Below are 25,042 nucleotides of genomic sequence, written 5' to 3'. Positions count from 1 at the left end.
ACTAAAGCATCCAGCAACTCCTGGACAGTCTGTGGTGCAACATGGCATTGGTGGATGGAGCGAGACATGATGTCCCAGATGTGCTCAATCAGATTCAGGTCTGGGGAACGGGCGGGCCAGTCCATAGCTTCAATGCCTTCATTGAAGGAACTGCTGACACACTCCAGCCACATGAGGTCTAGCATTGTCCTGCATTAGGAGGAACCCAGGGCCAACCACACCAGCATATCGTCTCACAAGGGGTCTGAGGATCTCATCTCGGTACCTAATGGCAGTCAGGCTACCTCTGGCGAGCACATGGAGGGCTGTGCGGCCCTCCAAAGAAATGCCACTCCACACCATTACTGACCCACTGCCAAACCGGTCATGCTGAAGGATGTTGCAGGCAGCAGATCGCTCTCCACGGCGTCTCCAGACTCTGTCACGTCTGTCACATGTGTTCAGTGTGAACCTGCTTTCATCTGTGAAGAGCACAGGGCGCCAGTGGTAAATTTGCCAATCCTGGTGTTCTCTGGCAAATGCCAAGCGTCCTGCACGGTGTTGGGCTGTGAGCACAACCCCCATCTGTGGACGTCAGGCCCTCATACCATCCTCATGGAGTCGGTTTCTAACCATTTGTACAGACACATGCACATTTGTGGCCTGCTGGAGGTCATTTTGCAGGGCTCTGGCAGTGCTCCTCCTGTTCCTCCTTGCACAAAGGCGGAGGTAGCAGTCCTGCTGCTGGGTTGCTGCCCTCCTACGGCCTCCTCCACGTCTCCTGGTGTACTTGCCTGTCTCCTGGTAGTGCCTCCAGCCTCTGGACACTACGCTGACAGACACAGCAAACCTTCTTGCCACAGTTCGCATTGATGTGCCATCCTGGGTGAGCTGCACTACCTGAGCCACTTGTGTGGGTTGTAGAGTCCGTCTCATGCTACCACGCCAATGATTTCCACCTGTTGTCTATTCCATTTGCACAACAGCTGTGAAATTGATTGTCAATCAGTGTTGCTTCCTAAGTGGACAGTTTGATTTCACAGAAGTTTGATTTACTTGGAGTTATATTGTGTTGTTTGAGTGTTCCCTTTATTTTTTTGAGCAGTGTGTATATATATATATATATATATATATATATATATATATATATATATATATATATATATACACACATACACACACACACACACACACACACATTTGTGTGTATAAAAGTCCCATTTGTGCCAACAACGGAATTTACAACAACAATGGATATAGAATAAGTAAATAATAAGAATTAAAACACTTGTAATTATTATTATTATTATCGTCTCCCCTCCTAAACTGTAAGTTCTGCGGCGTGTGTGCGAACTTTTCATTTGAAATCAGTGAATTGCAACACAGGAAGCCTCGCTAGCTGCTGCTTTCACTGGGCTAAGGCGGATCCCTTCTCCCTCCTGTCTTTGAAACTTTGTTTCAAATAACACATTACTCCTTTTAACAGTAAGTGACGCGTTTACTTGTTCACTTTGTCCCTAAACGTTTGAAACCGCACCAGAACAGAGTTTACAGTATTTTGAGATAAAAGCCCTGAAGGTTTTGAAATGTCTTAACTTAGCCAACTACCTGCTAGCTGTAGCTAACCGTCAACTCGACTTCTCAATTTTAGGCTCTCTGTTGCTGAAAAAACAACAGAGCAAAGAAAATGGGGGACAAGGAGCTGATGTGGGCTTTGAAAAATGGCGATTTGGACGAGGTGAAGGCTGCACTGAAAAAGGTAAGCTCTTGTGTACGTTATACATTGTCGACTAAGAGTTTTGGGCAGTTTAACGGCACAACTTGTCATCGCTAAACTGACCGTAACCAGCGGCTAGTTTGAGCTGTGTGTGTGTAATAAAGGTGAATAGTTTAAATACCGCGAGGCATAACGCTACAGTTGATGATGTCTAGGTATCGATACTGTGTCAGTAATATGATTTTTCGCTGTTGGTGAACTTGATTTTGTTGAAAATGTGTATTATATGAGCCCTGCTGACATTAGCCAGGTAAGCTAGTTAGCTACGCCAGGGAGCGGAATGGAGTTTACGAAGTTGAGTTCGAGATAATTGTAGATCGTGGTATTGGAGCTTAACTAGAGTTAAAACCATGTGGAAAATTGTAATAAGAAACATGATCGACCTCTGGGGTTTAGGTTAGCTGTCTTGTATCCTATTGAGTGTCAGGCCTTGTTGTGCTATTGCTCGGTTAATCTAGCGAATACGAACCGCTTGTTGCTTCTGCCTGGCTGGCTAACTGAACTAACTAACAACGAGGTTCCCTCTAGTTACATCTTGTGCTTCGGTCATGGTTTAGTTGGGTGTTAGTTTTGTCAGTTTAAATATGTCATTGCACAGCTAGCGTGTGAATTGCTGTATCTGGCTGAGTTAGCCGTGAAACACCGGTGTCCATGTCGGTTGACAGGAATTTGGCTAGCTTATCTCCAGCTCACGTTACTGTTCAAAATTAAGATGATGATAATTCAGTGCCTCCGTAATTCAGCAACTGACCTCAGCAACCCTAGCAGTACAGTGAAGGACGTAAAGAGTTTGTAACTGTGCGGTATTTGGTGTTATTATCAAAATGGTTGCAGTTTGTAAAAACGTCGTTAGCTGTCAGTATGGTGGCTCGCTAGCTGGCTGAATGTGGATGCTTCTGGATAGAGGGAGGAGTGGGCGTGGAGCGCCGCACAGCACTGTGAGCTCCATTAAATCTGCGGTAGCCGCTACTGTGGCCGGTCTAACATTACCGAAGCAGAAACTCGACTTAAATCGCCGAATGTCTCTCCGTGATTACAAGCCAACCAATTCAGCTGTCAGTCTTTTGTATGTAAGCCTTTAGCAGGCCTTCTGTGCTACGTACTCTGTCCCACACATCGTCTGCATATTAATCATACAGCAGTGTAAAGAGCCCCTGCGTTGGTCACCTGAAGAAATACCAACAACTGTGCCAAATGTGCTTTGGGTTGCTGTTTATTTTTTTCATCAAATCCAGTTTACTCTGTAAATTTAAATCCGATCAGACTGCCAACTCTTAAAGTTTGTAGATTCTATTAATAACCGAACATAAATATGATTTTGGTATCTGTACCACTTACAGAAGTGAGATTTCCTCATCTCACCCTGATGTGCTTAAAGGGGTATTCCAACTTGTTTGGTACTTCTGCAAAACGTGTAAACAAACTCGAAGAACTAACTTAGAGTCAGAATTGTTCACAGTGGTGGTGATGGGAACCAGACATCTGAAGAGCTTAATGCCTCTCTAAGCTCCATCACAAAAAGATCTAAACTGAACTCTCTGTCCGATTTGAGACCTTCTTTTGTGATAGTTTGAGAAGGTTTTAGCGTAAAACATGCAGGGCAGTGTTAATAAGGCAAAAAAGTATGTAGTATCTGTGTGGTTTTGGATAGTAAATAAAGTAGTTGTTTTGCAGATGTTTTGATCCCTGATTCCCATCACCACCACTGTAAAGAAACCTTAAAGTTTCTGCTCAGTGAGTAATTTTATGTTAAAACACTTTTTCTGATAAGAAGTATGTTTACTTTTTTTTTCTTTTTTTTTTTGATAAGGTTAAGGTTTTTTGGGATTTAAGTTGCATTCAGAGCCGATGAATCTTTTAAAGAGAAAAAGAGAGAAGACAAACAGTAAATTGAGAGTGTAATCTCATGTACACACACATTTTCTTAGCCGCTTCTCCCTGGTGCTGGAGCCAATCAAACCTGGTGCTGGACCAGCAGTCATCAGGCGGAAGGCAGCATACACCCTGGACAGTTCGCCAGTCCATCTCAGGGCAGACAGACATACACACAAAATCACACACACAAACCTAGGGGCAATTTAGCATGACCAGTCAGCCTAACTGCATGACTTTGGACTGTGGGAGGAAACCGGAGAACCCGGAGAAAACCCACACAGACACGGGGAGAACATGCAAACTCCACACAGAGCGGACTGTGGTCACCTGGCCAGGGAATCGAACCCAGGCCCTCATTGCTGTGAGGCGACAGCGCTACCCACCGTGCCGCCCCATCTCATGTACACAAATGAGTAAATAAGTAAAGCTGAGAGACCGTGTGAAGCAGAGGGTGACACTCTGATAAGGCTCAGTGATCAAGGAGTGCTGCAGGAAATATGCCTGATAATGCAGGTCCTACCTTTGCTTTCCATTTGACACTATAACTTGCAGCAACCATTACACTGGGCACCAGACCAGCACCTTTAGATACAACCAGTTCATATCTAGCAAATTATTTAACCACTGAAAAAGAGGCAGGTCGTATTTCTGAAAGTCAAGCCTTTTCTTGGCAGTCGTGTTTAGTATTAACTGAAGTTGGCAAATTTTGTTGTAGGATGTAGTGAGGAGCAGGGATGCAATGGTATAGTGGACCCAAAGTTTTTTAGGGATCATGGTTTTTGGGTCATGTCAACGGTACAGTTTTAGTATCTTTTATATTTAAGGAAACACTTAAAACACATCACCCTGTCAAATATGAACTCTATTTTGCTTATAGGCAAACCTTTCCATTCAGAAAAATGGCAGCATGACTGACTGCGACTGGTTTCTGTCTCTACTGCATGAAATCAAAAGGCAGAAAAACATACCAATTAGAAGTGCTTCTTGTTTTGACAACTTGCAGGTTCTCTATTTTAAATAATCAAAGAGAGATTGATAGGTTGTCTAACAATTCTTTTTCAGTCTTTCTCAGTGAAGTTTCATAGAGTTCGGGAACTTCTTGTTGCTAAATAGTGTGCAGGAGGGGACATTGTGAAGGCCACTGGGTGTCAGACACGCTGTGCTGTGTAGCGTCACGTAGCAGGCAGTTGCAGAATGCCGGCAGAGAGAGCCGATAATAGCCAGGTTCAGGTTCACTCTACTTGTACTGAATGAAATCGTGTTCAGCATCACTTATTGCTCTTTTTCACAAACTGGCTGTTTTTGAGCTGAAAAAGGCTGGAATAGTAACATGAGCTGAAAACAAATGAAAATTTCTCTGTTTACTGTAAATACTGGCTGCCGAAGTTGGCAAGCACTGCTGCATGTCGACGCATAGTTTTGACAGTGGTGTGAGGACCTTCCTTAAAAAACAAAGCTTTTGAGTTTTGGGGTGCTGCTCTGCCTCCCTCGTGCTCGCCGCTGTCATGTTGGAGCTGAGAGATTATTTGCTTTTAGATCCCACTCGCTTTCCCAGCTTGTATAAACCGAGTACTTTTGCATCCCTTGTAAGGAGGAGCCAGCGAGGTATCACATCATGCACAGACCATTTAGTCCTTGTGATGTGATGACAAAAGAACGTTTGAGCTTCACAAACCAACACACAGGCATTTCACTGAGAGCTTGCATTCTAGCAGTTCTGCAGATATTGTACTTTTCCTTTAGATTCTAATTCTTCAGATGGTATGATCTCTGACAGCTACATTTGAGAAAACACTATTGGTTCCTAAATACTAACTCAGCTTTAGCAAGCTTGAAATGGTCAGCAGTGTTTCGTTTTTTTAGTCAGCAGTGGTTTCCTCTGTGGTGACCTCCCATGAGCAAAACTCTCATTGTGTGGTTCTCACAACTCATGAACACAGACATTGTCAAATACAAAAGATGTCTGTAAACCTTTTAGTTCTCACTGAATTATTTTGAGGATTAAGCAAAATGCTCTTGCACTGACCTTGTGTAGGGTCCAGGGAGAGTGGTAGAGTTTCTACTTTGCACTTGCATAGAGCAGGCAGTGTTTTTGTAGGGCAGGACGGGTAGTATTGAAACCTCCATGCCCAACTCCCTCTTTTTAAGAGCCAGTTGTCATAGACATTTTCACAGTTTGAAGTAATATATAAACATTGCGAACTAATCATTAACCTTCATTGTTTTAAACCATTCTGTTTAGTAAAAAATCAACAAACAGCCAAATGTGCTGTTTTATTTCTTTTTTGCCCTGGATAGAGATCACTTTTTAAGAACCATGTATGCCAAGACCAAGGTTACTTTCTCTCACAACCATTCTTCCTACTTATCTTCACAGTCTAGTAGATGTCAAAGTTGTATTTATTATTATAAAGTCCGTGTGCGTTGGGGAGCAAAGGTCAGTTCTGATATTAAGTTGACTTTAATGCTACTATTTGTGGGTGTGATTCACGCACTTCTGCTTGCGTATGATGTTTCGGCTCTGCTGATGTATGTTTGTGGCATGCATGTTGCATTTCTGTGTGGCTATTGAGTGTCATTCTGATGACTGATGACAACAGCCAATACACACACATCTGAACCTCATCCATCAACACCAGATCCCTGTGTTGCAGTGACACCTCACAGGCTCATGTAATCTACACCAACACTGCTCTGCAACACATACACAAAATGTTCTGCACTCTCTTCTGTGCAGGCACATTGCTTTCTCAGGCTGGCCATCAGAGCTGTGGTTACTGAGAGACTAAATTTAGGTGTGCAGACTTGTCTCTGTGTGTGCCAACTCTCCAGATTTTTCATTTTTCACTTTTTTTTTAACCCTTTCTCCCACTCTGCTGTTTGTTTTCACTCCTGCGACAGTTCTTTTTTCAAACTTAAATGCAAAATGGAGAATGCTAATTAAAATGGGCATCTGCAATTGCATTTTTCGAATGAGTGCATTATTTGAGACGTAATGCAAAATGTGTATTTGCGTTTGCATTGCTGGGCATGATGACCAGAAAATGTTAAATTAAAAAGCAACGTCTTTTTGACATTTCATTTTTTTTCCGTTGTCTTAACGGTGTGGCTCTGACCTTCTGAAAATGGAATAATAATCCCCAAATTGCAATTGTATTTCCTCATTTTCGAACCCCAGCTCTGACAAAAATAGAAAATGCATGCATTTGCAATTTCACTGTTAGCGAGCACAAACGCTGTCAGTCAAACGCTGTGGGTGGGACGTCGGGAAGGACTTTTTAGAACGGGTAATTTTTAAGATCAAGTGAGGAAAAAAGTCTAAACTTCGGTGGAACTGGAGCAGCCAGTGCTAGTGAGTGCTAGTATTTTAATACACTAAGCAACCAGATCAAGGAGAATTCTGTCTAAATCATTTTTGACTGATCAAAGCACCAATTAAAAATAGTCACTGTTTGTTACCAAGCTGTTTCGTGACTCTTGACCGACTGAGAGCTCGTGGCTATAACAAGCACCAACGTTAGTGACATTGTGACTGACTTTGTAAACGGAGGCTCGCAGAATTGTCGGAGAAGCGAGACCCTGCGCGGGAGTGCTTTCCCTGCTTTCACATGCTACAAATCGTCAGCGCTTATCGGTTTTTCAAAGTTCTTGTTGTTGAGATCCTCTTAATAGAGGTAAAGAAAGCGTTCACTATGATGCCCACACTACCATTTAAGAATTTAATCTTTGTTCTGAGATGCTTTCAGGAAACCCTTTCCTAATTTGTTAAATCAGGTGTTGGGAACGCTGAGAACTTTAACGTGTGCAGTGCTCCTTCAGGAGCCAGGGTGTGTAAACACTGGGCTAACCCAGCATCTCCTAATAAGGATTGTCCATCTTTGGCTGTATAGGTCCTCCAACAGTCCTATGAGCCTCTGCCCAGAGCTGGTCATAAAGTCATTAACATTGGTTCTTGTACAGCTGCGGACTCTCTTAGTCAGTCAAGAATTGTTTCCACAGGAAACAACAGGGAATGGCTTTGGCCAGAATTCTCATTCACCTGATCGAGTGTTAAAATGTCACTAGCAGAGGTTGCTAACGTCATGGAGCTGCCGAAGTTTACACTATTTTGTCACTTCCTCTTAAAAATCTCGCACTGAAAGTCCCTCCGGACATTCCACCCATATTGTTTGATTGACAGAAGTGCTCGTGAACATACAGGGGCAAACAGGTTTGCAAATACTTTCTCTTTTTGGCAGAGCAGAATCGCAACAATGAGGAAATGCAGTTGCAAATTAGGGATTGTTATTCTGTTTGTGTTAGTGGCAGAAAAGTAAGACAATGAGAATTCAGTGTCAAAAGGACTTTGCCTTTCCATGTTAACTTCAAGCTATTATATACAGAAATGCAAAGCCAGATACAGATTTGCATTTGAATTAAAAAAAAAAAAAAGTTCCGAATATGCTGCCGTAACAAAACATTTGTCTGACCAATAAATAAAAGAAGAAAAGCTTGGTCTGTGCTTTTTAGCTCACCGGATTACCTGGCTGCTTGCTGGATTGAACCAAGTCACATGTGCCTTCTGTGTACGTCATGGGCCCACAAGGGGAAAACTATTTGACCGCTTTGGAGCTCAGACAAGCACAAACATGTGGTACTGGCCAGCATAGAATTGCAGCAGTAGCTATATTCATCCCAGCTGAGCACATTCTCAGGGTGATGATCAGTTATGAATTGCATGAGGATGTCATTTAGCATTGTTAAAAGGGCCCATCATAGAAAACCAAATTTCCCTTGAATTTTCTATGCAAAGAAGTTTGAAGTAATATGTCAGCATTACGTTACTGCCCAGTCCATGCAGTGCACATCATACCTAAACTGCAAAATCAGCCTGCTTTGAGTTCACGGTTTCTATTATGTCACGAGAAACAACTTATTTACATTTATCCACCTCTTCAGCCAACAGCTGTTTAGCCCCAACCATTTATATTGAAGCTATAAGGAGTGTTTCAACTGTGAGTGCCTTTTGAATGAGGCACAATACAGGACCGTCAGAACAGACACCATTTATCTTCTGTAAGGTTTTAAAGGAACAGTAACAAAAATAGCACTTGAGAATAAAAAGCCTGCTTTAATGCAATGGGAAATTCTGTCTTCTAATCAGACGCATATCTTTAATGTGTAAGGCTGAGTGGTTTATGTAAAATATCTAATTGTAATTTCTTTTAATTCATTTTCCATTATTTTCCTTGAATTAAGCTCTAGGCTTTTTTTTTTTTTTTTTTTTTTTTTTTTAAACCAGGAAGACCAGCTCACAAATTTGTTCATGCCTGAGGCTATGTTTATATGCTCTGTATAATCAGATATAATCTCTCCACTTAAAACTTGTTAAGACAACTAAGGGTATGTAGAATGTTATTCTGTGTATTATAAAGTTTAAAACCCTCTAAAAAATGAAACATGCGTGCATTTGATGCGTAATAGAATAACATGGCATGTATACTTCACACTTCAAGGACATTATAGTTGCCGTTCACAAGATAATTTGATGAGTATAGTGCTTCAAAATTTGTCTACAGCCCTCTGTATTTTTTAAAAAAACAAATTGTAACATCTTTCAAGTTGGTAGCCAGCCAGTAGGGCACCAGTCTATTTAAGGCCAAACCTGTAGCATTTCTTGAATTTTAGGGTGCCTAATAAGCTGGATTGAAAATTTGAGGGACGTTTACCAATAAAAAATACTTTAAGTGTTCTTATTCACAGGCACAGGCCCAGTTAGAGGAGGGGTGCTTAGTAACACCAAAATGATGTAGATACCTGCATCAGCACTTTGCTGTAAATCGTGTGGATAAAGCACTGTTACCTTCCGAAATGGGTGTCTTGAACCACCAAACATCATATTGTTAATGGCTACTAATAACTTGCTTAAGCAAATGTTGGTTATTGTAAACATCTGGGATTTAATGGGAAGTAATGGTAAACTCAGAGACACCTGCCCACAGACAGTGGTAACTATTCCACATCAGCCAAATAGAGTAGTTGGATAACACTACGACCTTTGAATGAGGGATTGTGCTAAAAAGACTTAAGAATCACATTTATTTACATTTACATTTATGGCATTTGGCTGACGCTCTTATCCAGAGCGACTTACAATTTGATCATTTTACACAGGCAGGCCAAGGTGGTGTTAGGAGTCCTGCCCAAGGACTCTTACTGGTATAGTGTAGGGTGTTTACGCTGGTGGGGATTGAACCTCAGTCTACAGTGTAGAAGGCAGGACTGTACCCACTACACTAACCAACCACCATATGGAATCACAGCATGGTTTGTTTCATGTTTAACATGTACAGTAATAAAATATGTTAAATATTTAATATTCAGTATTCTCTATATATAAAATGTATGTGGGTGTACATATAGATATATAGGTAGGTATAATGTGTGCAGTGCTGTGTCAAAGACCACCATTCATTCATTAAAATACCGGACAAAGTGGCTGTTCGGTTCAAGTACAAGTTGTTTGTATCGCTAAAGATTTCTGAGGAAATAAGAATCATTTTCATAAAAAGGAAAATTAGTGATGAAAAAACAGGAATTTCCAAAACTGGAGTTCTCAAAATTATTTAAATATACAGAGATAATGGGATTCCCAGCAACCATGGTTAGACCACCAAACTGTCACTGTCAGATAAACAGCACATGAAGCTTTCATCTTCGAGAGAGAGGAGAAAAATCGAGCTCAACTTTTGCTTCAGATATGGAAAAATCCACAGCTGTTTCTGTCTGTCCTTCCTCTGTGAGAAGACAAAGAAAAATATCCCTGTCAATTTCTTTGGAAAAAACAAAGCAATTCTTCCCAAAGGAAGAGAAATGTAGAAGTGTAGAAGTGTAAACCCTCCCAAAAATGAGACGTGCACACACTTGTCAAACAGAAAGCCTCCTGGGTGTGAGCCTCTGCCCTTTTGCCCTCAGACTGTATAGAGGCACCTCGCAGTCAATGTGCACTCATCGTAGCCTCGCCAGAGGAGCAGAGCTTGCATGTTGTCAGCTCAAAGTAAGTCTTGCTAAAAGAATGGAAGCTGTATGAGAGACAGAGAAGGAACATATTAAATACTGAAAACCTTGATTGTTCTATTTAGTTGTCAAGGCTTGTATGTAATTTTGGGTTTCTGATTTTTGCACAGTACTGTATATTATCTTTTAAAAATTTGTCATTGGGTGAATCAGATTGAGGAATCAAAATAGTGTTTGGATTTTACTAGAATTAACAGCACCTTTCACCTGGCAAGTCGATTCCTTACCTGGCTAAGAACACCATACTGTATTTCTTCATTCTTAATGCTGCATTCACCTACTGCTGTATCAATAAGCTCTGAATAAGAGCCTTGGCCAAATGCCTTCATTGTAAATGTATTTAAACATTCCAGAAGTAGGGCTTGACTAACAGAGGTGTGCTTTAGGTTCGTGACAGTCAGACAAAGTCAACTTTCTGGTTAAACAGACGTTAGAGAAGCTGTGGGTAGTCATTTCTAGGAGGTCTTTTGCATTCAACTTCCTCCTATTCTAAAGTGATGGACAGAAGCAAGCACATTGATTTGTGTAGAACTGCTGATACGTTTGTGAGAAGTGAGCTTACTGTTTATCTGACTGTGTGTGCAGTGCAGGATTACAACAAAATTTGGATTAACTGAGGCTCCTTCTTTTGGAAGATGTAAACGCTGCTTCTTTATTTGCATGGTGAGGCAGAGAAAGTGTCTGTGGTTGTTCATGTGTGAGTTTTGTGCGTATGTTTGTGGTATGGGTATTAGTGAAAATGCTTAAACTATGTGGAAGGGGTGTGAATGTTGAAGGCTTTACAAATACTTACATACAGTGTTTAAACAGTTATCCAGTTTGTCATGTGTGGTCTATAGGCACATTCTTAAAGATGGTTTGTTGCGATACTTGTTTTATCCAAAGTGCACATTCAAAGGCAGAAATCAGCCATTCAGATGTTTAAAGCTACATCTTCTGCTGTTAGTATGTTCCACACCAGTTTGTTACTGACATAATCACAAATGGTGACTATTGAATGGAGGGAAGGATGTGCCATTGCTGACCATAAAGAAATGAAGAGTTTTGGCTTTAATTAGAATTTAGTTGTTTTATTTCTTCTTCAGACATCCGGCACTTTCTAAAAAGTGATGTTGCATAACAAAACACTTACTTGTCACCCATTTTAACACTGTCCTCTTTTTCTGATTTAACACATTCGATATTCTGTGTTGAAAGTAACACAAGACGTGTCATCTGTAACGGCGCAGAACATTTCAGCACATTTTGTGTTGAAAGTAACTCCATGTTTCGTCTCCAACCTTACACACTGATGTGTCTACTTTATAGACTGAATAATGTTAATGGGCAAAACTTGTGGTTGGTATAGTGCAGTGGGTAACACCTCTGCCTTCTGCGCTGTAGACTGGGGTTCAATCCCTGGTTGGGTAAAAATCTGGGTAAGCACCCTACACTATACCAAATAGGAGTCCTTGGGCAAGACTCCTAACACGTCCTTCGCCTACCTGTGTAAAATGATCAAACTGTAGGTCGCTCTGGATAAGAGCGTCTGCCAAAATGCCATAAATGTAACTACATCCTCCTGTGAGATAAGTGAATAATGATTAGATGTTGGGCTTTTCTGATAAGCTATCACTCTAAACGGGGACACTTTAGTGTGAAAGCTTATAGTCACGTCATATTTATGAAGTAGTGCAGCTTTGTGGCTAAGCTGCCACACAGCTGCTGCAGCCGCCCGTGCCAGTTACAGACTTTCCCCTACAAGGCGGCGTGTTTGTGCCTTCAGAGCAGCCACTCTGTTCAGTTTATAATGATTGCAGGAGTGAGCATTTCATGGAATAATCCTTCTCAAAGATATATCAAGATAGACCTATGTCATGATCTGTGACCACCACGCTGAGAATCACTGGTATCTTTTGAGATTGCTTGATAATTCATAGAGAGCCCCATAGAGGTTTAGGAGACAGTACGTTGTCTTGGAAATGTGGCGTATCTTTTCACTCATTTTCTTTTCAAAATATTGTATGTTGCAATGCTGCATTGCATATGTTTTTGGAATCTGGAAACATCTGGTGGAAATAGTGTGGAAGAACATTTTGCAACATCAGTCGTGCTTTGGACAAGCAGATAAATCTGAGTGAAGTTGAAAATGTATTAAATCAGAACTGTCAAAACGTAGTGAAGGACGTTTCTTTAGACAATATAAGTGAATTATCTGTTTTTGTCTACTATCATTTCTTCATCAGTACAATGTTGAATTCTTATTTGAGACCAAAACATTGAGTCAGGCCTTCTTTTTGAACCTGTGTGACATTAATTTGTAAAGACGTATGACGTGGTCCAAGAATTGCTACTCAACATCTCTAAGTTCTTAATTTATTATTTCAGGCCTTACAGGGTGGAGTACATGTGCACCATTTTTTAGTGTGTATGTTTTTTTTGTGTTGTTTTTTTTTTTTTAGCCATTCTGAATGCTGCTCAGTAACAGTGCTACTTTCAATTTTAACAAATTATTCTTGCATAGTGCTACTTCAAATACAAATACAAAACAATCAAAGCTTGGAAATGGACAATTTTAGCACTACTATTTATTTTCTTCTGTTATTGGCATCTTAATCAGTGTTTCCTAGTTCTTTAAGCTGTCTCGTTAGCCCGTCTCTGTTGTTTGTCAGCAGGGCTGTGATTTTGTTGTACGCTTTCTGTTTGCATAGTGAATATCAGAAAGGAGGAGTGTCTGCGCCCTAGTTCAAGCCCCATAGCAATTATCATTAGCTTCTCTACAACTGCAGTCATAGGTCTCAAATGCCCCTCCATAGTTCTTCCAGAACAGTCACTATAATTCTTTTTGTATCATTTGTTGCATCTTTTATGAGGTTTTCTAGATGTGATTTCTTTCTTCAGAAAGGCAGCTGAAACCTTGTTGCTGTAGAGGAAAAAATGCTTCCACTTGCTAGCTGTGGCTGTAGCGAAGTTCGGCCTGGACTTGTCAAAGCTTGCATTTACACAACTGTGACGTCTCTCACCATTCACAGTCACTGGAGAGGGCTGTCCCAAAAATCCGTGTCTGACACTCGTGATGAAAGTTTATCTGCAGCCTGATCCACTGTCGAATTTGAATCTCCCGGATAGCTCCTTCCCTGGCAGATCGCTGCGGTGCTCACAATGTGGATTAGCGGCCTCTAGCCCCAGTTATTTTTCCAGTTAGTTTTTAACTGATGGCCTGTATTTAACCAAAAAATCAAATATCTGAATCCCAAACTTAAAAACCGAATACATATCCTAAAATAGTATAGTATCTTCAAAGAGTTGAATATTCCTGTCCAGCCTTGGCGTCCATAGATTCGTTGCTGTACAGGTAGGATGTGATATAACAGTTCTGCATAGCTCAGAAGAGCCCTAAAACCGGGGAAATCTGCATGTATTTTACTGTTGTTTATAAGAGCAGTCCTTCCACCTTGTCAGAGGTAGACACTGTTGCAGGTACTGCACTTAACTTTTAATCTTGATGTCTAGTAAAATAGTTTATCTTAAAGTTGCGTCTTCACTCATTTTGTCTCCTTGCCTTGGCTGTACTGTTGCTTAGACTGTTGTCGCTTTCAAAATGTGTTTGAATAGAAATTGTTGTACATGCAGTTTGTCAGTAAAATGACTTTCTCTTCATTGTTTTTTTGGTCAATTAAACGTTTTTGTTTTAAGTTAAATTAGTATTTAATTAATTTCCCCTTACTATTTGAAGCATCCTTCCGTAGCTGATTTTTTTCCTTTAGGGTAATTTAAGGGAAGGAAAGCGCTGTCTAAAGATTGTTGGTGAGAAGATGGAGATAAAGCTCTGTTTTGTGTTTGAAGAGGAGAGTGTACTTGCGTGAGTTCTTTGTTCTTAGACAATAGATACAATATTGAGAGAGTAGAGATTCCACTAAATGTGTAAGGTAGGTTGCAAGTTGGAAGACAAACTTGAACACCATTAGCTGGAAATTGCCAGTTTTTATGTTTTAATGACTTCTGTCAAAACTGCATACGTGTTTTATGAAGGTAGGGCTACATGCTGAAGGAAATGTCTTCAAAATAAGTTAAATGTACTTAAAATATATGAATAATTCTACACTAATAATGCATGCTCAGACTGGGTGTTAGTAAGTTGTTAGCCTACCTAGCCTTCACAGCAGCAGCCTTGAAGGCAGTGAATGTATTTATTTCTTTCAGAAAGATAAAAGGTTGGTAGCAGGTTTGCAATAATTTTACATAGCTTTGTTAAAAGAGATTTTATTTTGGGCTGTGAGAAGCTTTACTCTGCTCTGGCTAAAACCTGCCTCCTTTGTAAGATAGTGGTTTGACTGACATGCAAAAGTCAGCCAGAGTGGTTTTGCATGACATGATGGGCAAAGGTAGAGCCACTCAAAGTTAATAAGAATTAGTACATTTATTTACATCGAGTCTGTTAAAAATGTCCATGAAAGGTTTCCAGTGGAGTTTCCAGCTCATAGTGGGACATATATATATATATATATATATATATATATATATATATATATATATATATATATATTTTTTTTTTTTTTTTTTTTTTTTTTTTTTTTTTTTTTTTTTAATGCTCACAGCCTCTGGAGGGTCTTTGCAGAAGCAACATGTTACCAAAACTGATTTTAGAAGAGTGGGTTATAGGGCTGAAACGATTATTCGAGTAACTCGAATAATTCGATTACAAAAAATGTTCGAGGCAAGAGGCTTCGTTTAATTCATGTCACCAAAGTCCATCTATTTTAAACGTCTCTGCTATCGCATCACTCCCGCTTTGTAAACTACTGCGCAGCTCCCGTATCATTGTTTTACACGGATTGTTGTAACTGACGCACTTTTCAAAGGTTTATAAGGCAGCTTAATTTGTTTTGCTCTGTTTGGCAACGGCGGAAATAAAGATACCGGTGTGTGTAAAAGGCCGAAAATGTCTAAAGTGTGGGACCATTTTATGCTGTGCAAGGCGGACAGTGTAGTGTAGTGCAGTGTATACGCTGTAAAACTGACCTGGCCTACCAGAATAGGACTTCGTCAATGCTGCAGCACCTGAACCGAAAGCATCCTCACGTGAACTGCACTTCTCCAGGAGGACTCGGAGCCTCTACAGCGTGTGTTTACGATTGTTAACTGATATGAACACCAGCGCTTGGTAGAACATACAGTGTTTGTAATTATTTGTAGCCCGTGTTATGAGTCGATAGTGACCAGGGATAATAAGTAGCAAGACAGCAAATGCACCAAGATCTCACTCATGTAATTTATCTCTCCTCATCTCTCCCTCCCACGCACTCACTCGCTCACTCACTCACTCACTCTGATAGGTTACATCTCAAAACACGCCTTCCTCATACATAAGGTAGTAATAATAAATGCAACAGAAGGACAAATTCATTTATGACGACATTCACTACACCCTTTTTCCTTTTTTATTCAGATAAAACTAAGGACAAATAGGCTGTTTGTGAAGCTGTATTTCATAGTTTTTTTCATGTACATCATAAAAGTTTCACAGAAAGGTTGAATAAATGGGCTTGGTTCTGGAGAAAATAAGCCAAAGGTTTTAAGCTTTGATCTAGTAAAAGTGTTGAGTTTGAGAGGAATAACAGCCAATTGCTCGCTCATTTTAAGAGACCTATCACGTTGCATAACACACTCGATATAGTTATTTAAAAACACAAAAGTGTGATTTATCCGATTACTTGATTAATCGATGAAAAAATCGACAGAACACTCGATTCCAAAAATATTCGATAGTTGCAGCCCTAGTGGGTTAGTTTCAGCATCCAGCTAATAATAAGTTGAGTGAATGAGAGAATGTTGTCATGCATGGACATTTTACTACAGCAAAACTCCAGTCACTGAGTCTCTCAGCATTTTCCCTAAGATAAGAGCAGCATCTGATGGATTTTATACAACACCCTTAATGAATTCCCTTTGCTAAGCGAAAAATACTCGCTTAAGGTTCATACTTATGGGGAAAAACTTGGTGTTTTGTGCCGCCAGTTACACAATGATAGGGGGACATGTTGATCTCTGTTAAACTCATTTTGTGTTTGGCTTCCAGGATGAGGATGTAAATCGGACACTGGAGGGTGGTAGGAAGCCGCTGCACTACGCTGCTGACTGTGGCCAGGTCGAGATGCTGGAGTTCCTGTTGTCTAAAGGAGCAGATGTCAATGTAAGCTCACATACTCATAGTAATGAGACACAATGAGAGGCCAGCTCTGATGCTATTTTTCTAAATGTTTTTGTGGGGGGGGGGGACTTTTAATACCATAAAAATAAAGTAGATGCAAATTGTGAAACATTGAATAGTTAGGTTAAGCACTTAGTAATCATGCTAATTTAGAAGCTAATTCAAACTCAACAATTTGAAGAGAATTTAACACAGTTTAGTTTAAAAAGCTTAGATTCAAAAGCTAAATTCAAATGACTCCTCTCTGGTACTTTATTAATTGATCTACAACAGAGTATAGTCACATAGTCAGTGCTCTGTTTACTGAGTACAGCTTTAAAGATGCACTCCAGTCAACTGCTGAAATTGTTGATCACTTGAACTGCTGCCACTGGTTAGTTGTTTGTGTAGGAATGTTTTTTGTGCCAAGTTCATAATTATCTCCGCTTTAAAGGGGAATTCCGCTGATTCTTCAAAATGTATGCAGAGCTCAGTCATAGCCATTCAGTGGTTTGATGTGTATTGGTTCATTGTAGAGAAACGCACTAATTCAGATGTCTTTACAGTGGTGGTGTCACGATGTCTGCAATGCAAATGTAGCTTTTTTGTATTTACTATCCAAAAATATGACGAGTGAACCTACACATGGCTTCTGAGTTGATGATGGTAAAATACTGAAAAATCATGCAACATATTCATGACCGTTTCATGTAAACGCTCTCTGTGATGTAGCTTTTAAAGGCATTAAACAGTTAATAAAAAAAATTCATTTCTCTTGAATTAAGTATTTTACACCAAACTACTCTGTTTGAATTGGGTTATGTTTTAGCAGTTTAGTTCTGGGAGAATAAAAATTAGCATGAGTTCTTCCTTTAATATTGGCTATAAGATTTGCTCGTAACAGAGTTGATCTGTTTGCAGGACTCCTTTTGGAAGAAAGGCACTGCATTCCTTGAGGGAAAAGTTGCTTGATAAATTCAATTTCTGCCAAATTGTAAAGCAGCCGATAGTTGAAAGTACATATTTAGATAATTGTTATTAAATGATAACAATGTATTGTTCAAATAGGCTTTTAAATCACAGACGCTGTAGGTATAGGTCAGTTACATTTCCATGGAAACCATATTGACAGAGACAAAATGGGTCAATTTTGGAGGAGTATACTGGGCTGTATTGAAGAGGCTCTGGGTGGGTAAAGCTTCTCTGTTCCTTTCTAAAAATGGTTACCGTATTGGACATACCTTTTCTGTTCCCATGTATTTATTTATCACATGCTTTCAGTGTGTCTATCTGACTGTCCTTCTTCCTTTGCTTCATAGGCAAAGTATTTCCTTAAAGATACTGATGTTAGATTTATTGACTCACTTTTGACACATGGTTTAACACTTGCAGTGCCTGGACAGGTTTGGGTTATCATGATGCTGGAAGCTGAAAGTTTTATCTTTGTTTAGAATCACAAACCCAATTCCAAAGAAAGTTTGCACAGTATGTGAAATGCCAGTAAACACAGAAAGCAATGATAGGCAAATCTTGCTTGATCTGTATTATATTGAAACAAAACAAACACGATATTTGGTGTTTTATCCTACAGACATCATTGTTTTTTGTAAAATATGCTCATTCTCAATATGATGGCCATAACTCATACCAAAAAAGTTGGGACAGGTGCATGTTTATCATCGTTACATCACCTTTCCTTTTAAAGACACTTACATTTGGGGGCTGAAGACACTATTTGATCAAGTTTTAAAAGCAACACTTTTTTTTTTTTTTTTTTTCTTTTTTCTAGCCTTCAGTTTTGCAACCGGATGGGGCTTTCGTGGGCATTTGTTTGCGCTTCATAACACCCCATACCTGTTCAATAGGAGACAGGAAGGCTGATCTAGCACCTACACTCTCTGTGTTTTCATGTTGAATTAGGCATAAATGCCTCTGAAAAAGACAGCATCTAAAAAGCAGCACATGTTGCTCCAAAATATGGAGCATAATAATGTTGCAGGCATCAGTTTCAGAATAAGTGTACTTATTCTGTGTGTACTTAGTGTACTTACAATGTCAATGCAATTGATAAGATAAAAAAACATCTTGTTCAAAATCTTGTCTTTGTACTGCTTTCTTTTAAATACAGGTCAAAGTGGATTACATCTCTCTGCTTTCTGTATTTATGAGCGTTTCACATAGTCTCCCATCTTTCAGGGGGATGGGTTCGTAGACTAACGGGTGGAAATGAATGCGACTAAATTTGAGACAAAATTGGGGGAAAAAATACAATTTTTTGGTTATAGAGCATTAATTATTTATTACACCGATTGGTTTGGCTCCAAAAAATGTTATTGTGTGCATCTTTTCCAATTCCTTCCATGACTGCCTACTAAAAATATTCAACAAAAAAATGGGACACCAAATTGCACCCAGTAGAATTCATCATTTGATGACTTGTATTGTAATTGCCACACTTTTACCTGGCAACCCAAAACTCCCCCCTCAGCGTGTTCTCTGAGGGAGTGCACGAAACCGGAAGCATATAATGAATACGCTGCTAATAAAAGCAGATACCTGCGCCTCTTTCTCTCTCTCTCTCATTTCTGAAAGAGATAAGAAAATAAAGTTGTTGTTCAGTGATGATGCATTCTTGTTGACACCTGTCTGTGTAAACTTTTTATCTCTCTCTAGGCTCCAGACAAACATGGCATCACTCCACTGCTGTCTGCCACTTATGAGGGTCACCTTGCCTGCGTGAAGATTCTGCTAGAGAAGGTACAGCTGCATGTGCTTAAATAAAGATCATTAGGTTGTCTGTGGTTTGTGGCTGGTATGCAGAGCCTGTCAGTGCTAATTGAATAGGCTGTGTGTGCTTGTGAGAGCGGAGGGTGGTGACGAACATTCTGGTAAAGAGCAAAACCTGTTGTGTGCATGTGCGTTTCTGTTTTTGGTTTTAAAGCAGGCTGTTATTGTTAACAGTGTATTCTGCAGCATTCGCAGCTACACTGAATAGAGCGTAGTGCAATGGGTTTATTTTTGCCTCCTTTCTCTCTCACACAGAAACCTACCTAGTGGCTTTACAGGGGTCAGAGTTATGTAGCGCTTTTGTTCTGACAAAGGTCACATTAGCCTTTAATGTAGTTTCTGACCCTGATGGACAGAGCAGACGAATGCTTGTACTCAAAAGGGATGAGAAACAAAACATTTTTTTTCTATATTTCATTCGGAATCGGGCTTATCTTGCTGCTATTTTAGCAAGCTATTCATGTACATTATTTTGATAACACAATGAAATAGGGGGAAAATAACAGTGGTTAATTAATTTTTTTTTTTTTCTTCCAAACCTCATTTGTTTTTGTGTGAATAACATTGTTTGTTCATAAATAGCAATAAGTCAAGCACTGTCTCAGGCACTTTTCTTTCTGGTGGAAAAAATCCAGAAACAAAAACACTGTCCATAACAAACAGCCTATGAATAAAGGACATATTTCTACTTGTATAGTTTTGCATAATATATATATATATATATATATATATATATATATATATATATATATATATATATATATATATATATATATATATAATAAATTACGAACTTTTTTTACAGAATTTAAGAACTGCAAAGCTTTAAAATAAGCTGTTTTAATTGAAGCGCTTCACTCAAGATTAGCATCTAAAAGTAGACTATTGTGCTCAAACTACTAAAATCACTCCACTCCCACAAGGAAGAAATGCACAAATAACGTCTCATCACTAAGATATTTCAGGATGGATCTCTGACTGGTCCAATAAATTTAGATTTGAAATATTGTGTTTGTATTAGTCACCTTTGTGCTTGCTTGATAAAGAAAAGCAGAAAACTGTTCCCTTGAAAAAACAACATTTAAATAAATGGTTCTAGCCTGTAGTCTGTACTTTAGGATAACACAAGATGTAGTCCACCTGGCATCATCAATACTGTTCTGTTTACAGAAGTTTGCTAATATCACTCAGTGTAAAGTTTTTGTGTGTGTGTTTTAATGCAGTAAGGCATTAAATAAACTGACACACAGAGTTTACTAGCACAGTAACTAAACCGTATCTAATGAAATAACCAAGATCAGATAACTCTAGTATGGACCAAATCAGCAGGGCTGATTACCTTATTGGCACTGGATTTAATTTTAATTAAGTGCTTAATTAAATTCTTATTTTTGGCCATAAGATGTAGCTGAGTGCAGTGCAGATTTTTTTGTATTTCTCTACCCTTTCAGCAGTACTGTGTCATTTCCACTAAAAAGTAAAATTATTTCGGTTTAAGACTTTGAGACGTGTTGTTTTTCTGCCATTTACAGGCTTCCACTTCTGTTCGGCGCTGCTGCCGTGTCTAATGATGGTGCACACGCAGTGGGGAAAAAAACACATGAATTCTGATCTGATCCATTCGCATGGCCGCGAATCGGATGTGTATCTGATATAGAACCGTATATGAAAGTGATCAGATATGAAAAGATCAGATTTGCACACAGCCCTGAAACCATCAGATCTCAGTCACAGTAGGGCAAAAAAATTGGATGTGTTGCTCTTCAACCAGGTGATGTGAATGTAGCCTTAGATTGCCAGGAGCTGTCCACATGTCTGTTCCACACTTGTATAGCTTAAGAATAGCTCAGCCATTTGCCTTAGTAGTCTATGTAGTCGCTGAATAATGAGCCTTAAGATTTAATAAGCCTGGAATTTTAAAGCTTTAACTAAATCTGTAGGAGTAGGGTTCATTTTATATTTACAAACATTTATGGTAATTTTCAGCTCCTTAAAGTAGATATCAATCAACATTTTTATATCCGTCATACCTGCACATAACCTTCATAGCACTTTGCGGAGAAGCTCTCGCAATATGGACCTCTCGCAATCTGTAATGGCTTAATATTTGTCTGGCCTTTGTATAGGCTCTACTTTAACTTCATTAAAATACAGAGAGTGCCTCTGAGTACTGTGGACCTCTGGAAATAATAATTTGAAGATTGCATAATCTGCATGAAATCTGCATTTCTCAAACACCCAAAATGCTGAAAGTTCCAAAGCGTGCTCTGAATTTGCATCGACGTTGCAGATGACGGTGCAGAAACTTTGAGGGATAGATGAATATGTTCACAGTAGCTAGACTGTACACTGTATCATCTGTACTTTCTTTTGAAAAAGCAGTATTATTTTTTTTATTATTATTTGAGTGCAGAGTGGCATTTTGAAGTGCCTTTCAGTAGGACTGATACCCCAAGCACAGAGTCCAATTCAAAAATTGATTTTGTTTTGAGGTCAGATGTTACATCTAGTTTAAACTTCATTTGCACTAGTCTGAAGAATAACTTCATTTGCACAGGTGTAAGAATATTTGCACATGAGCGCACTAGTAATATTCTTAAGAGGTATCATTCTCCTTTGTTTCTGGTGTAAGGGTTATCTGTAAAGAAGAATGCCTAAGAAGGCATTGTGAAATATCCCTGCCAATAGCAACAGCAGGTCAATGGAGTGCCTTGGGAGTGGTGTTTAGAAATGCTCCCCAGGGCACGTTATGCATACATTATGCATAGGGTCTCTCTCCCTCACTCAGTAACACCATAATGAAGACTTAATGGACAGACAGCTCAGGGGGGGTATGTGAGTCACTTTCTCTCTTTCCAACGGTCTTGATTGGAACCACTCTAGGTCAGGCCCTGTTTACCTATTGCAGGCTTCTCCATTCTGCTGTGGAGAATCCATAAGCCTGCACTGTACTAAGCTGGGACTTTACTCTTCCAACTTTCTTTTTCTTTCTTTCTTTCTTTTCTCAAACAGTTGAATAATCCTTATCAAGAAATGAAGAAATGTGGGATTTTTTATTTATTTTTTATTTATTAAAGGTTACACATTTTCCACAGCCTTAGTTTGTGAACCCCACTGAGAGCCAGACCTTTTCTTATTTAAATCATATGTATACAATAGGGCTATTACAGTACATGTCTTTCTGACTCAATCATCTCTATCGTCAGTATTTCTATAACTACACCAACTGGCCACTATATTATATACACCTCCTCGTATATAAACACTCATTCTCCCCTTTTGTCAGCTTGAATCATATCAGTGCAACACACACTAACACACCACCACGTCAGTGTTAATGCAGTGCTGAGAATGATCCTCCACCCAAATGATACCTGCTATGTGGTGGTCCTGTGAGAGTCCTGACCATTGAAGAACAGGGTAAAAGGGGGCTAACAAAGTATGCAGAGAAACAGATGGGCTACAGTCTGTAATTGTAGGCCTAGAAAGTGCACCAATATAGTAACTGGAGGTGATGAAATACAGTGTAGATACAAGAAGGTGTACTTAATGATGTAGCTGGTCGGGGTATATTCATTTTGTTCACTCCAGCTGGTTTGCAAATCTCCGAAAAACACAATATTGTACACGTAGTGTATCATGAAAATATATTTGTGGTAATGCATGATGGGATTTGGCCAGTATCTGAATGGGATTATTTTTATCCAATCCTTTTGTGCTCAATAGCCAGTCAACTGCTTTTGATGTAGTGCTTTATTTCATTTATTTTATAAATGCAACTGATTTTTGATAAAGATTATGTTGAAAAAATACTGAACATGTGCTGGTTTGTGTCATGTTATTTAATGACGTAGTGTGAGCTTTGGCTTACAAAAAAAGCTAATAAAAATCAGCCAGAAAAAGTCCATCTGTAAAATTCACAATCTATGCATCCCTGCCCTGTGATATTATTGCCATATTGTCTACCTTTAATACACAGTAGACCATCTGAGAACTTGCAGGTAATGTAAGTGTGGTGTTTATACTGTGTCTACAGGGGGCAGATAAGGAGAGGAAAGGACCAGATGGGCTGAGTGCGTTTGAAGCAGCGGATTGTGAAGCCATGAAAGCCTTGCTGAAGTGAGGCTCAGTCTGGGCCCGCAGCTCCGAGGTGCAAACAGACACTTGGCGGCCACCAGACAGACTACACACACACACATGCCTATTTGCCTCTGGCCGGTGGCTGCCTTGTCTCCTTCTAGGGTTTCTTTTTCATTCCACATTTACTTTTAATTTTTTTTTTTATTATTATTGTTATTATTATTTTAGGGAGGGGGTGAGTGATTACTCTCTACTAGCTTATTTGAATTAGCCCTGGGTTGAATGGACCTGTCAATCAGTCACGCCTCCCCTCAGAACCGCTGGCTGTGGGGAAGCCCTCAGTGTGTGCCTGTGTGTCATACCACTAAATACATACTCTTAGAGTTTGTGCGAAATAGGAAAAAATTACAGCGCTTATGTACAGTACAAGGCTTTCCGATCTTGCAAACCATCACCAGTCAAAAAGAATGTGCAGAAAGTGATGTAAATGTATTTTGTACTAAAAAACTCAAAGGAGCTGGTTATTTTAGGTTAGCAGTAATGGCTACATGGGGATTTGATAGTTTAATAACTAATATTGACAGGCTGTTTCTCTCTGGTTCCAGTGCTTCAGCTCAGACTGGACATGACATACGGGGTGACATAATCTTGGTTATCACTAATGGTTACCCCTCTCCCACTGCAAACCCCCGACTACATCTCATTTCATGACATTCCCACAAAACAGTGTTTATTAGCTCCTTACAGTGAATTACAAGTAATAAAATTCAGAAATGTTGTTGAAATCATGTCATGCTGGCCTGCATTTCTGCTTTTCTGCTCAGTTGTGTTTGTACTCTTGAGAGTGGGAAAGAAAAAAAAAAAAAAGAGTCGTTGCTCTGAGTTTTCTTGCGAGAGTTGAATCAGAGGAGCAGACGTGTCTCACTTTCCAGCACTCCTGTCACTGATACTGATGGACTTTACTGCTCACCCACTGCATGCTAATGCCTCCGCTCCTACACTAAAAAACGGTGTGCTTCTCTCTTGCTCGCTTGCCTCTCCCACTCCCTCTCTCTCTCTCACTCTCTCTCCCACTCTCTCTCTCTCTCTCTCTCTCTCTCTCTCTCTCTCTCTCTCTCTCTCTCTCTCTCTCTCTCTCTCTCTCTCTCTCTCTCTCTCTCTCTCTCTCTCTCTCTCTCTCTCGATTCGCTTTGAAGTAGCAGATTCCATCATGAAACAAAAAAACAAACATTTTAAAGCTTTATATCTGGCATCATTGTGAGGAAAAACAAGAACAAAAATAAATAAAAATTTTGAATTTCATTGGCTTGAGTTTTTAT

The 25,042-nt window shown here is 39.6% G+C and overlaps 1 protein-coding gene across 2 annotated transcripts; it reads left to right on the top strand.

Moving 5' to 3' along the window:
* The first annotated feature begins 1,347 nt into the window (after nucleotides 1-1,347).
* Nucleotides 1,348-24,621, top strand: mtpn (myotrophin). Of its 2 annotated transcripts, XM_017715695.2 has the most exons (6): nucleotides 1,348-1,464; nucleotides 1,631-1,738; nucleotides 16,746-16,859; nucleotides 19,530-19,613; nucleotides 23,680-23,793; nucleotides 24,329-24,621. In XM_017715695.2, exons 2-5 carry the CDS (start codon nucleotides 1,667-1,669, stop codon nucleotides 23,764-23,766), a joined length of 357 nt encoding a protein of 118 aa, XP_017571184.1. In that variant the 5' UTR covers nucleotides 1,348-1,464; nucleotides 1,631-1,666; the 3' UTR covers nucleotides 23,767-23,793; nucleotides 24,329-24,621. The 2 variants fall into 2 exon arrangements, with proteins under 2 accessions (XP_017571184.1, XP_017571182.1); XM_017715693.2 differs by having other exon boundaries at nucleotides 23,680-24,620.
* The last annotated feature ends 421 nt before the right edge of the window (nucleotides 24,622-25,042 follow it).

Source organism: Pygocentrus nattereri, chromosome 11, assembly GCF_015220715.1.
Source record: "Pygocentrus nattereri isolate fPygNat1 chromosome 11, fPygNat1.pri, whole genome shotgun sequence".
Lineage (NCBI taxonomy): Eukaryota > Metazoa > Chordata > Actinopteri > Characiformes > Serrasalmidae > Pygocentrus > Pygocentrus nattereri.
This window is presented reverse-complemented; position numbering and strand designations above follow the sequence as displayed.

Coding starts and splice junctions, on each gene's coding strand:
- mtpn (XM_017715695.2), top strand. CDS start 1,667: ATGGGGGACAAGGAGCTGATGTGGGCTTTGAAAAATGGCGATTTGGAC. Junction 1,739..16,745: donor TGAAGGCTGCACTGAAAAAG/GTAAGCTCTTGT, acceptor TTTGGCTTCCAG/GATGAGGATGTAAATCGGAC. Junction 16,860..19,529: donor CTAAAGGAGCAGATGTCAAT/GTAAGCTCACAT, acceptor ATCTCTCTCTAG/GCTCCAGACAAACATGGCAT.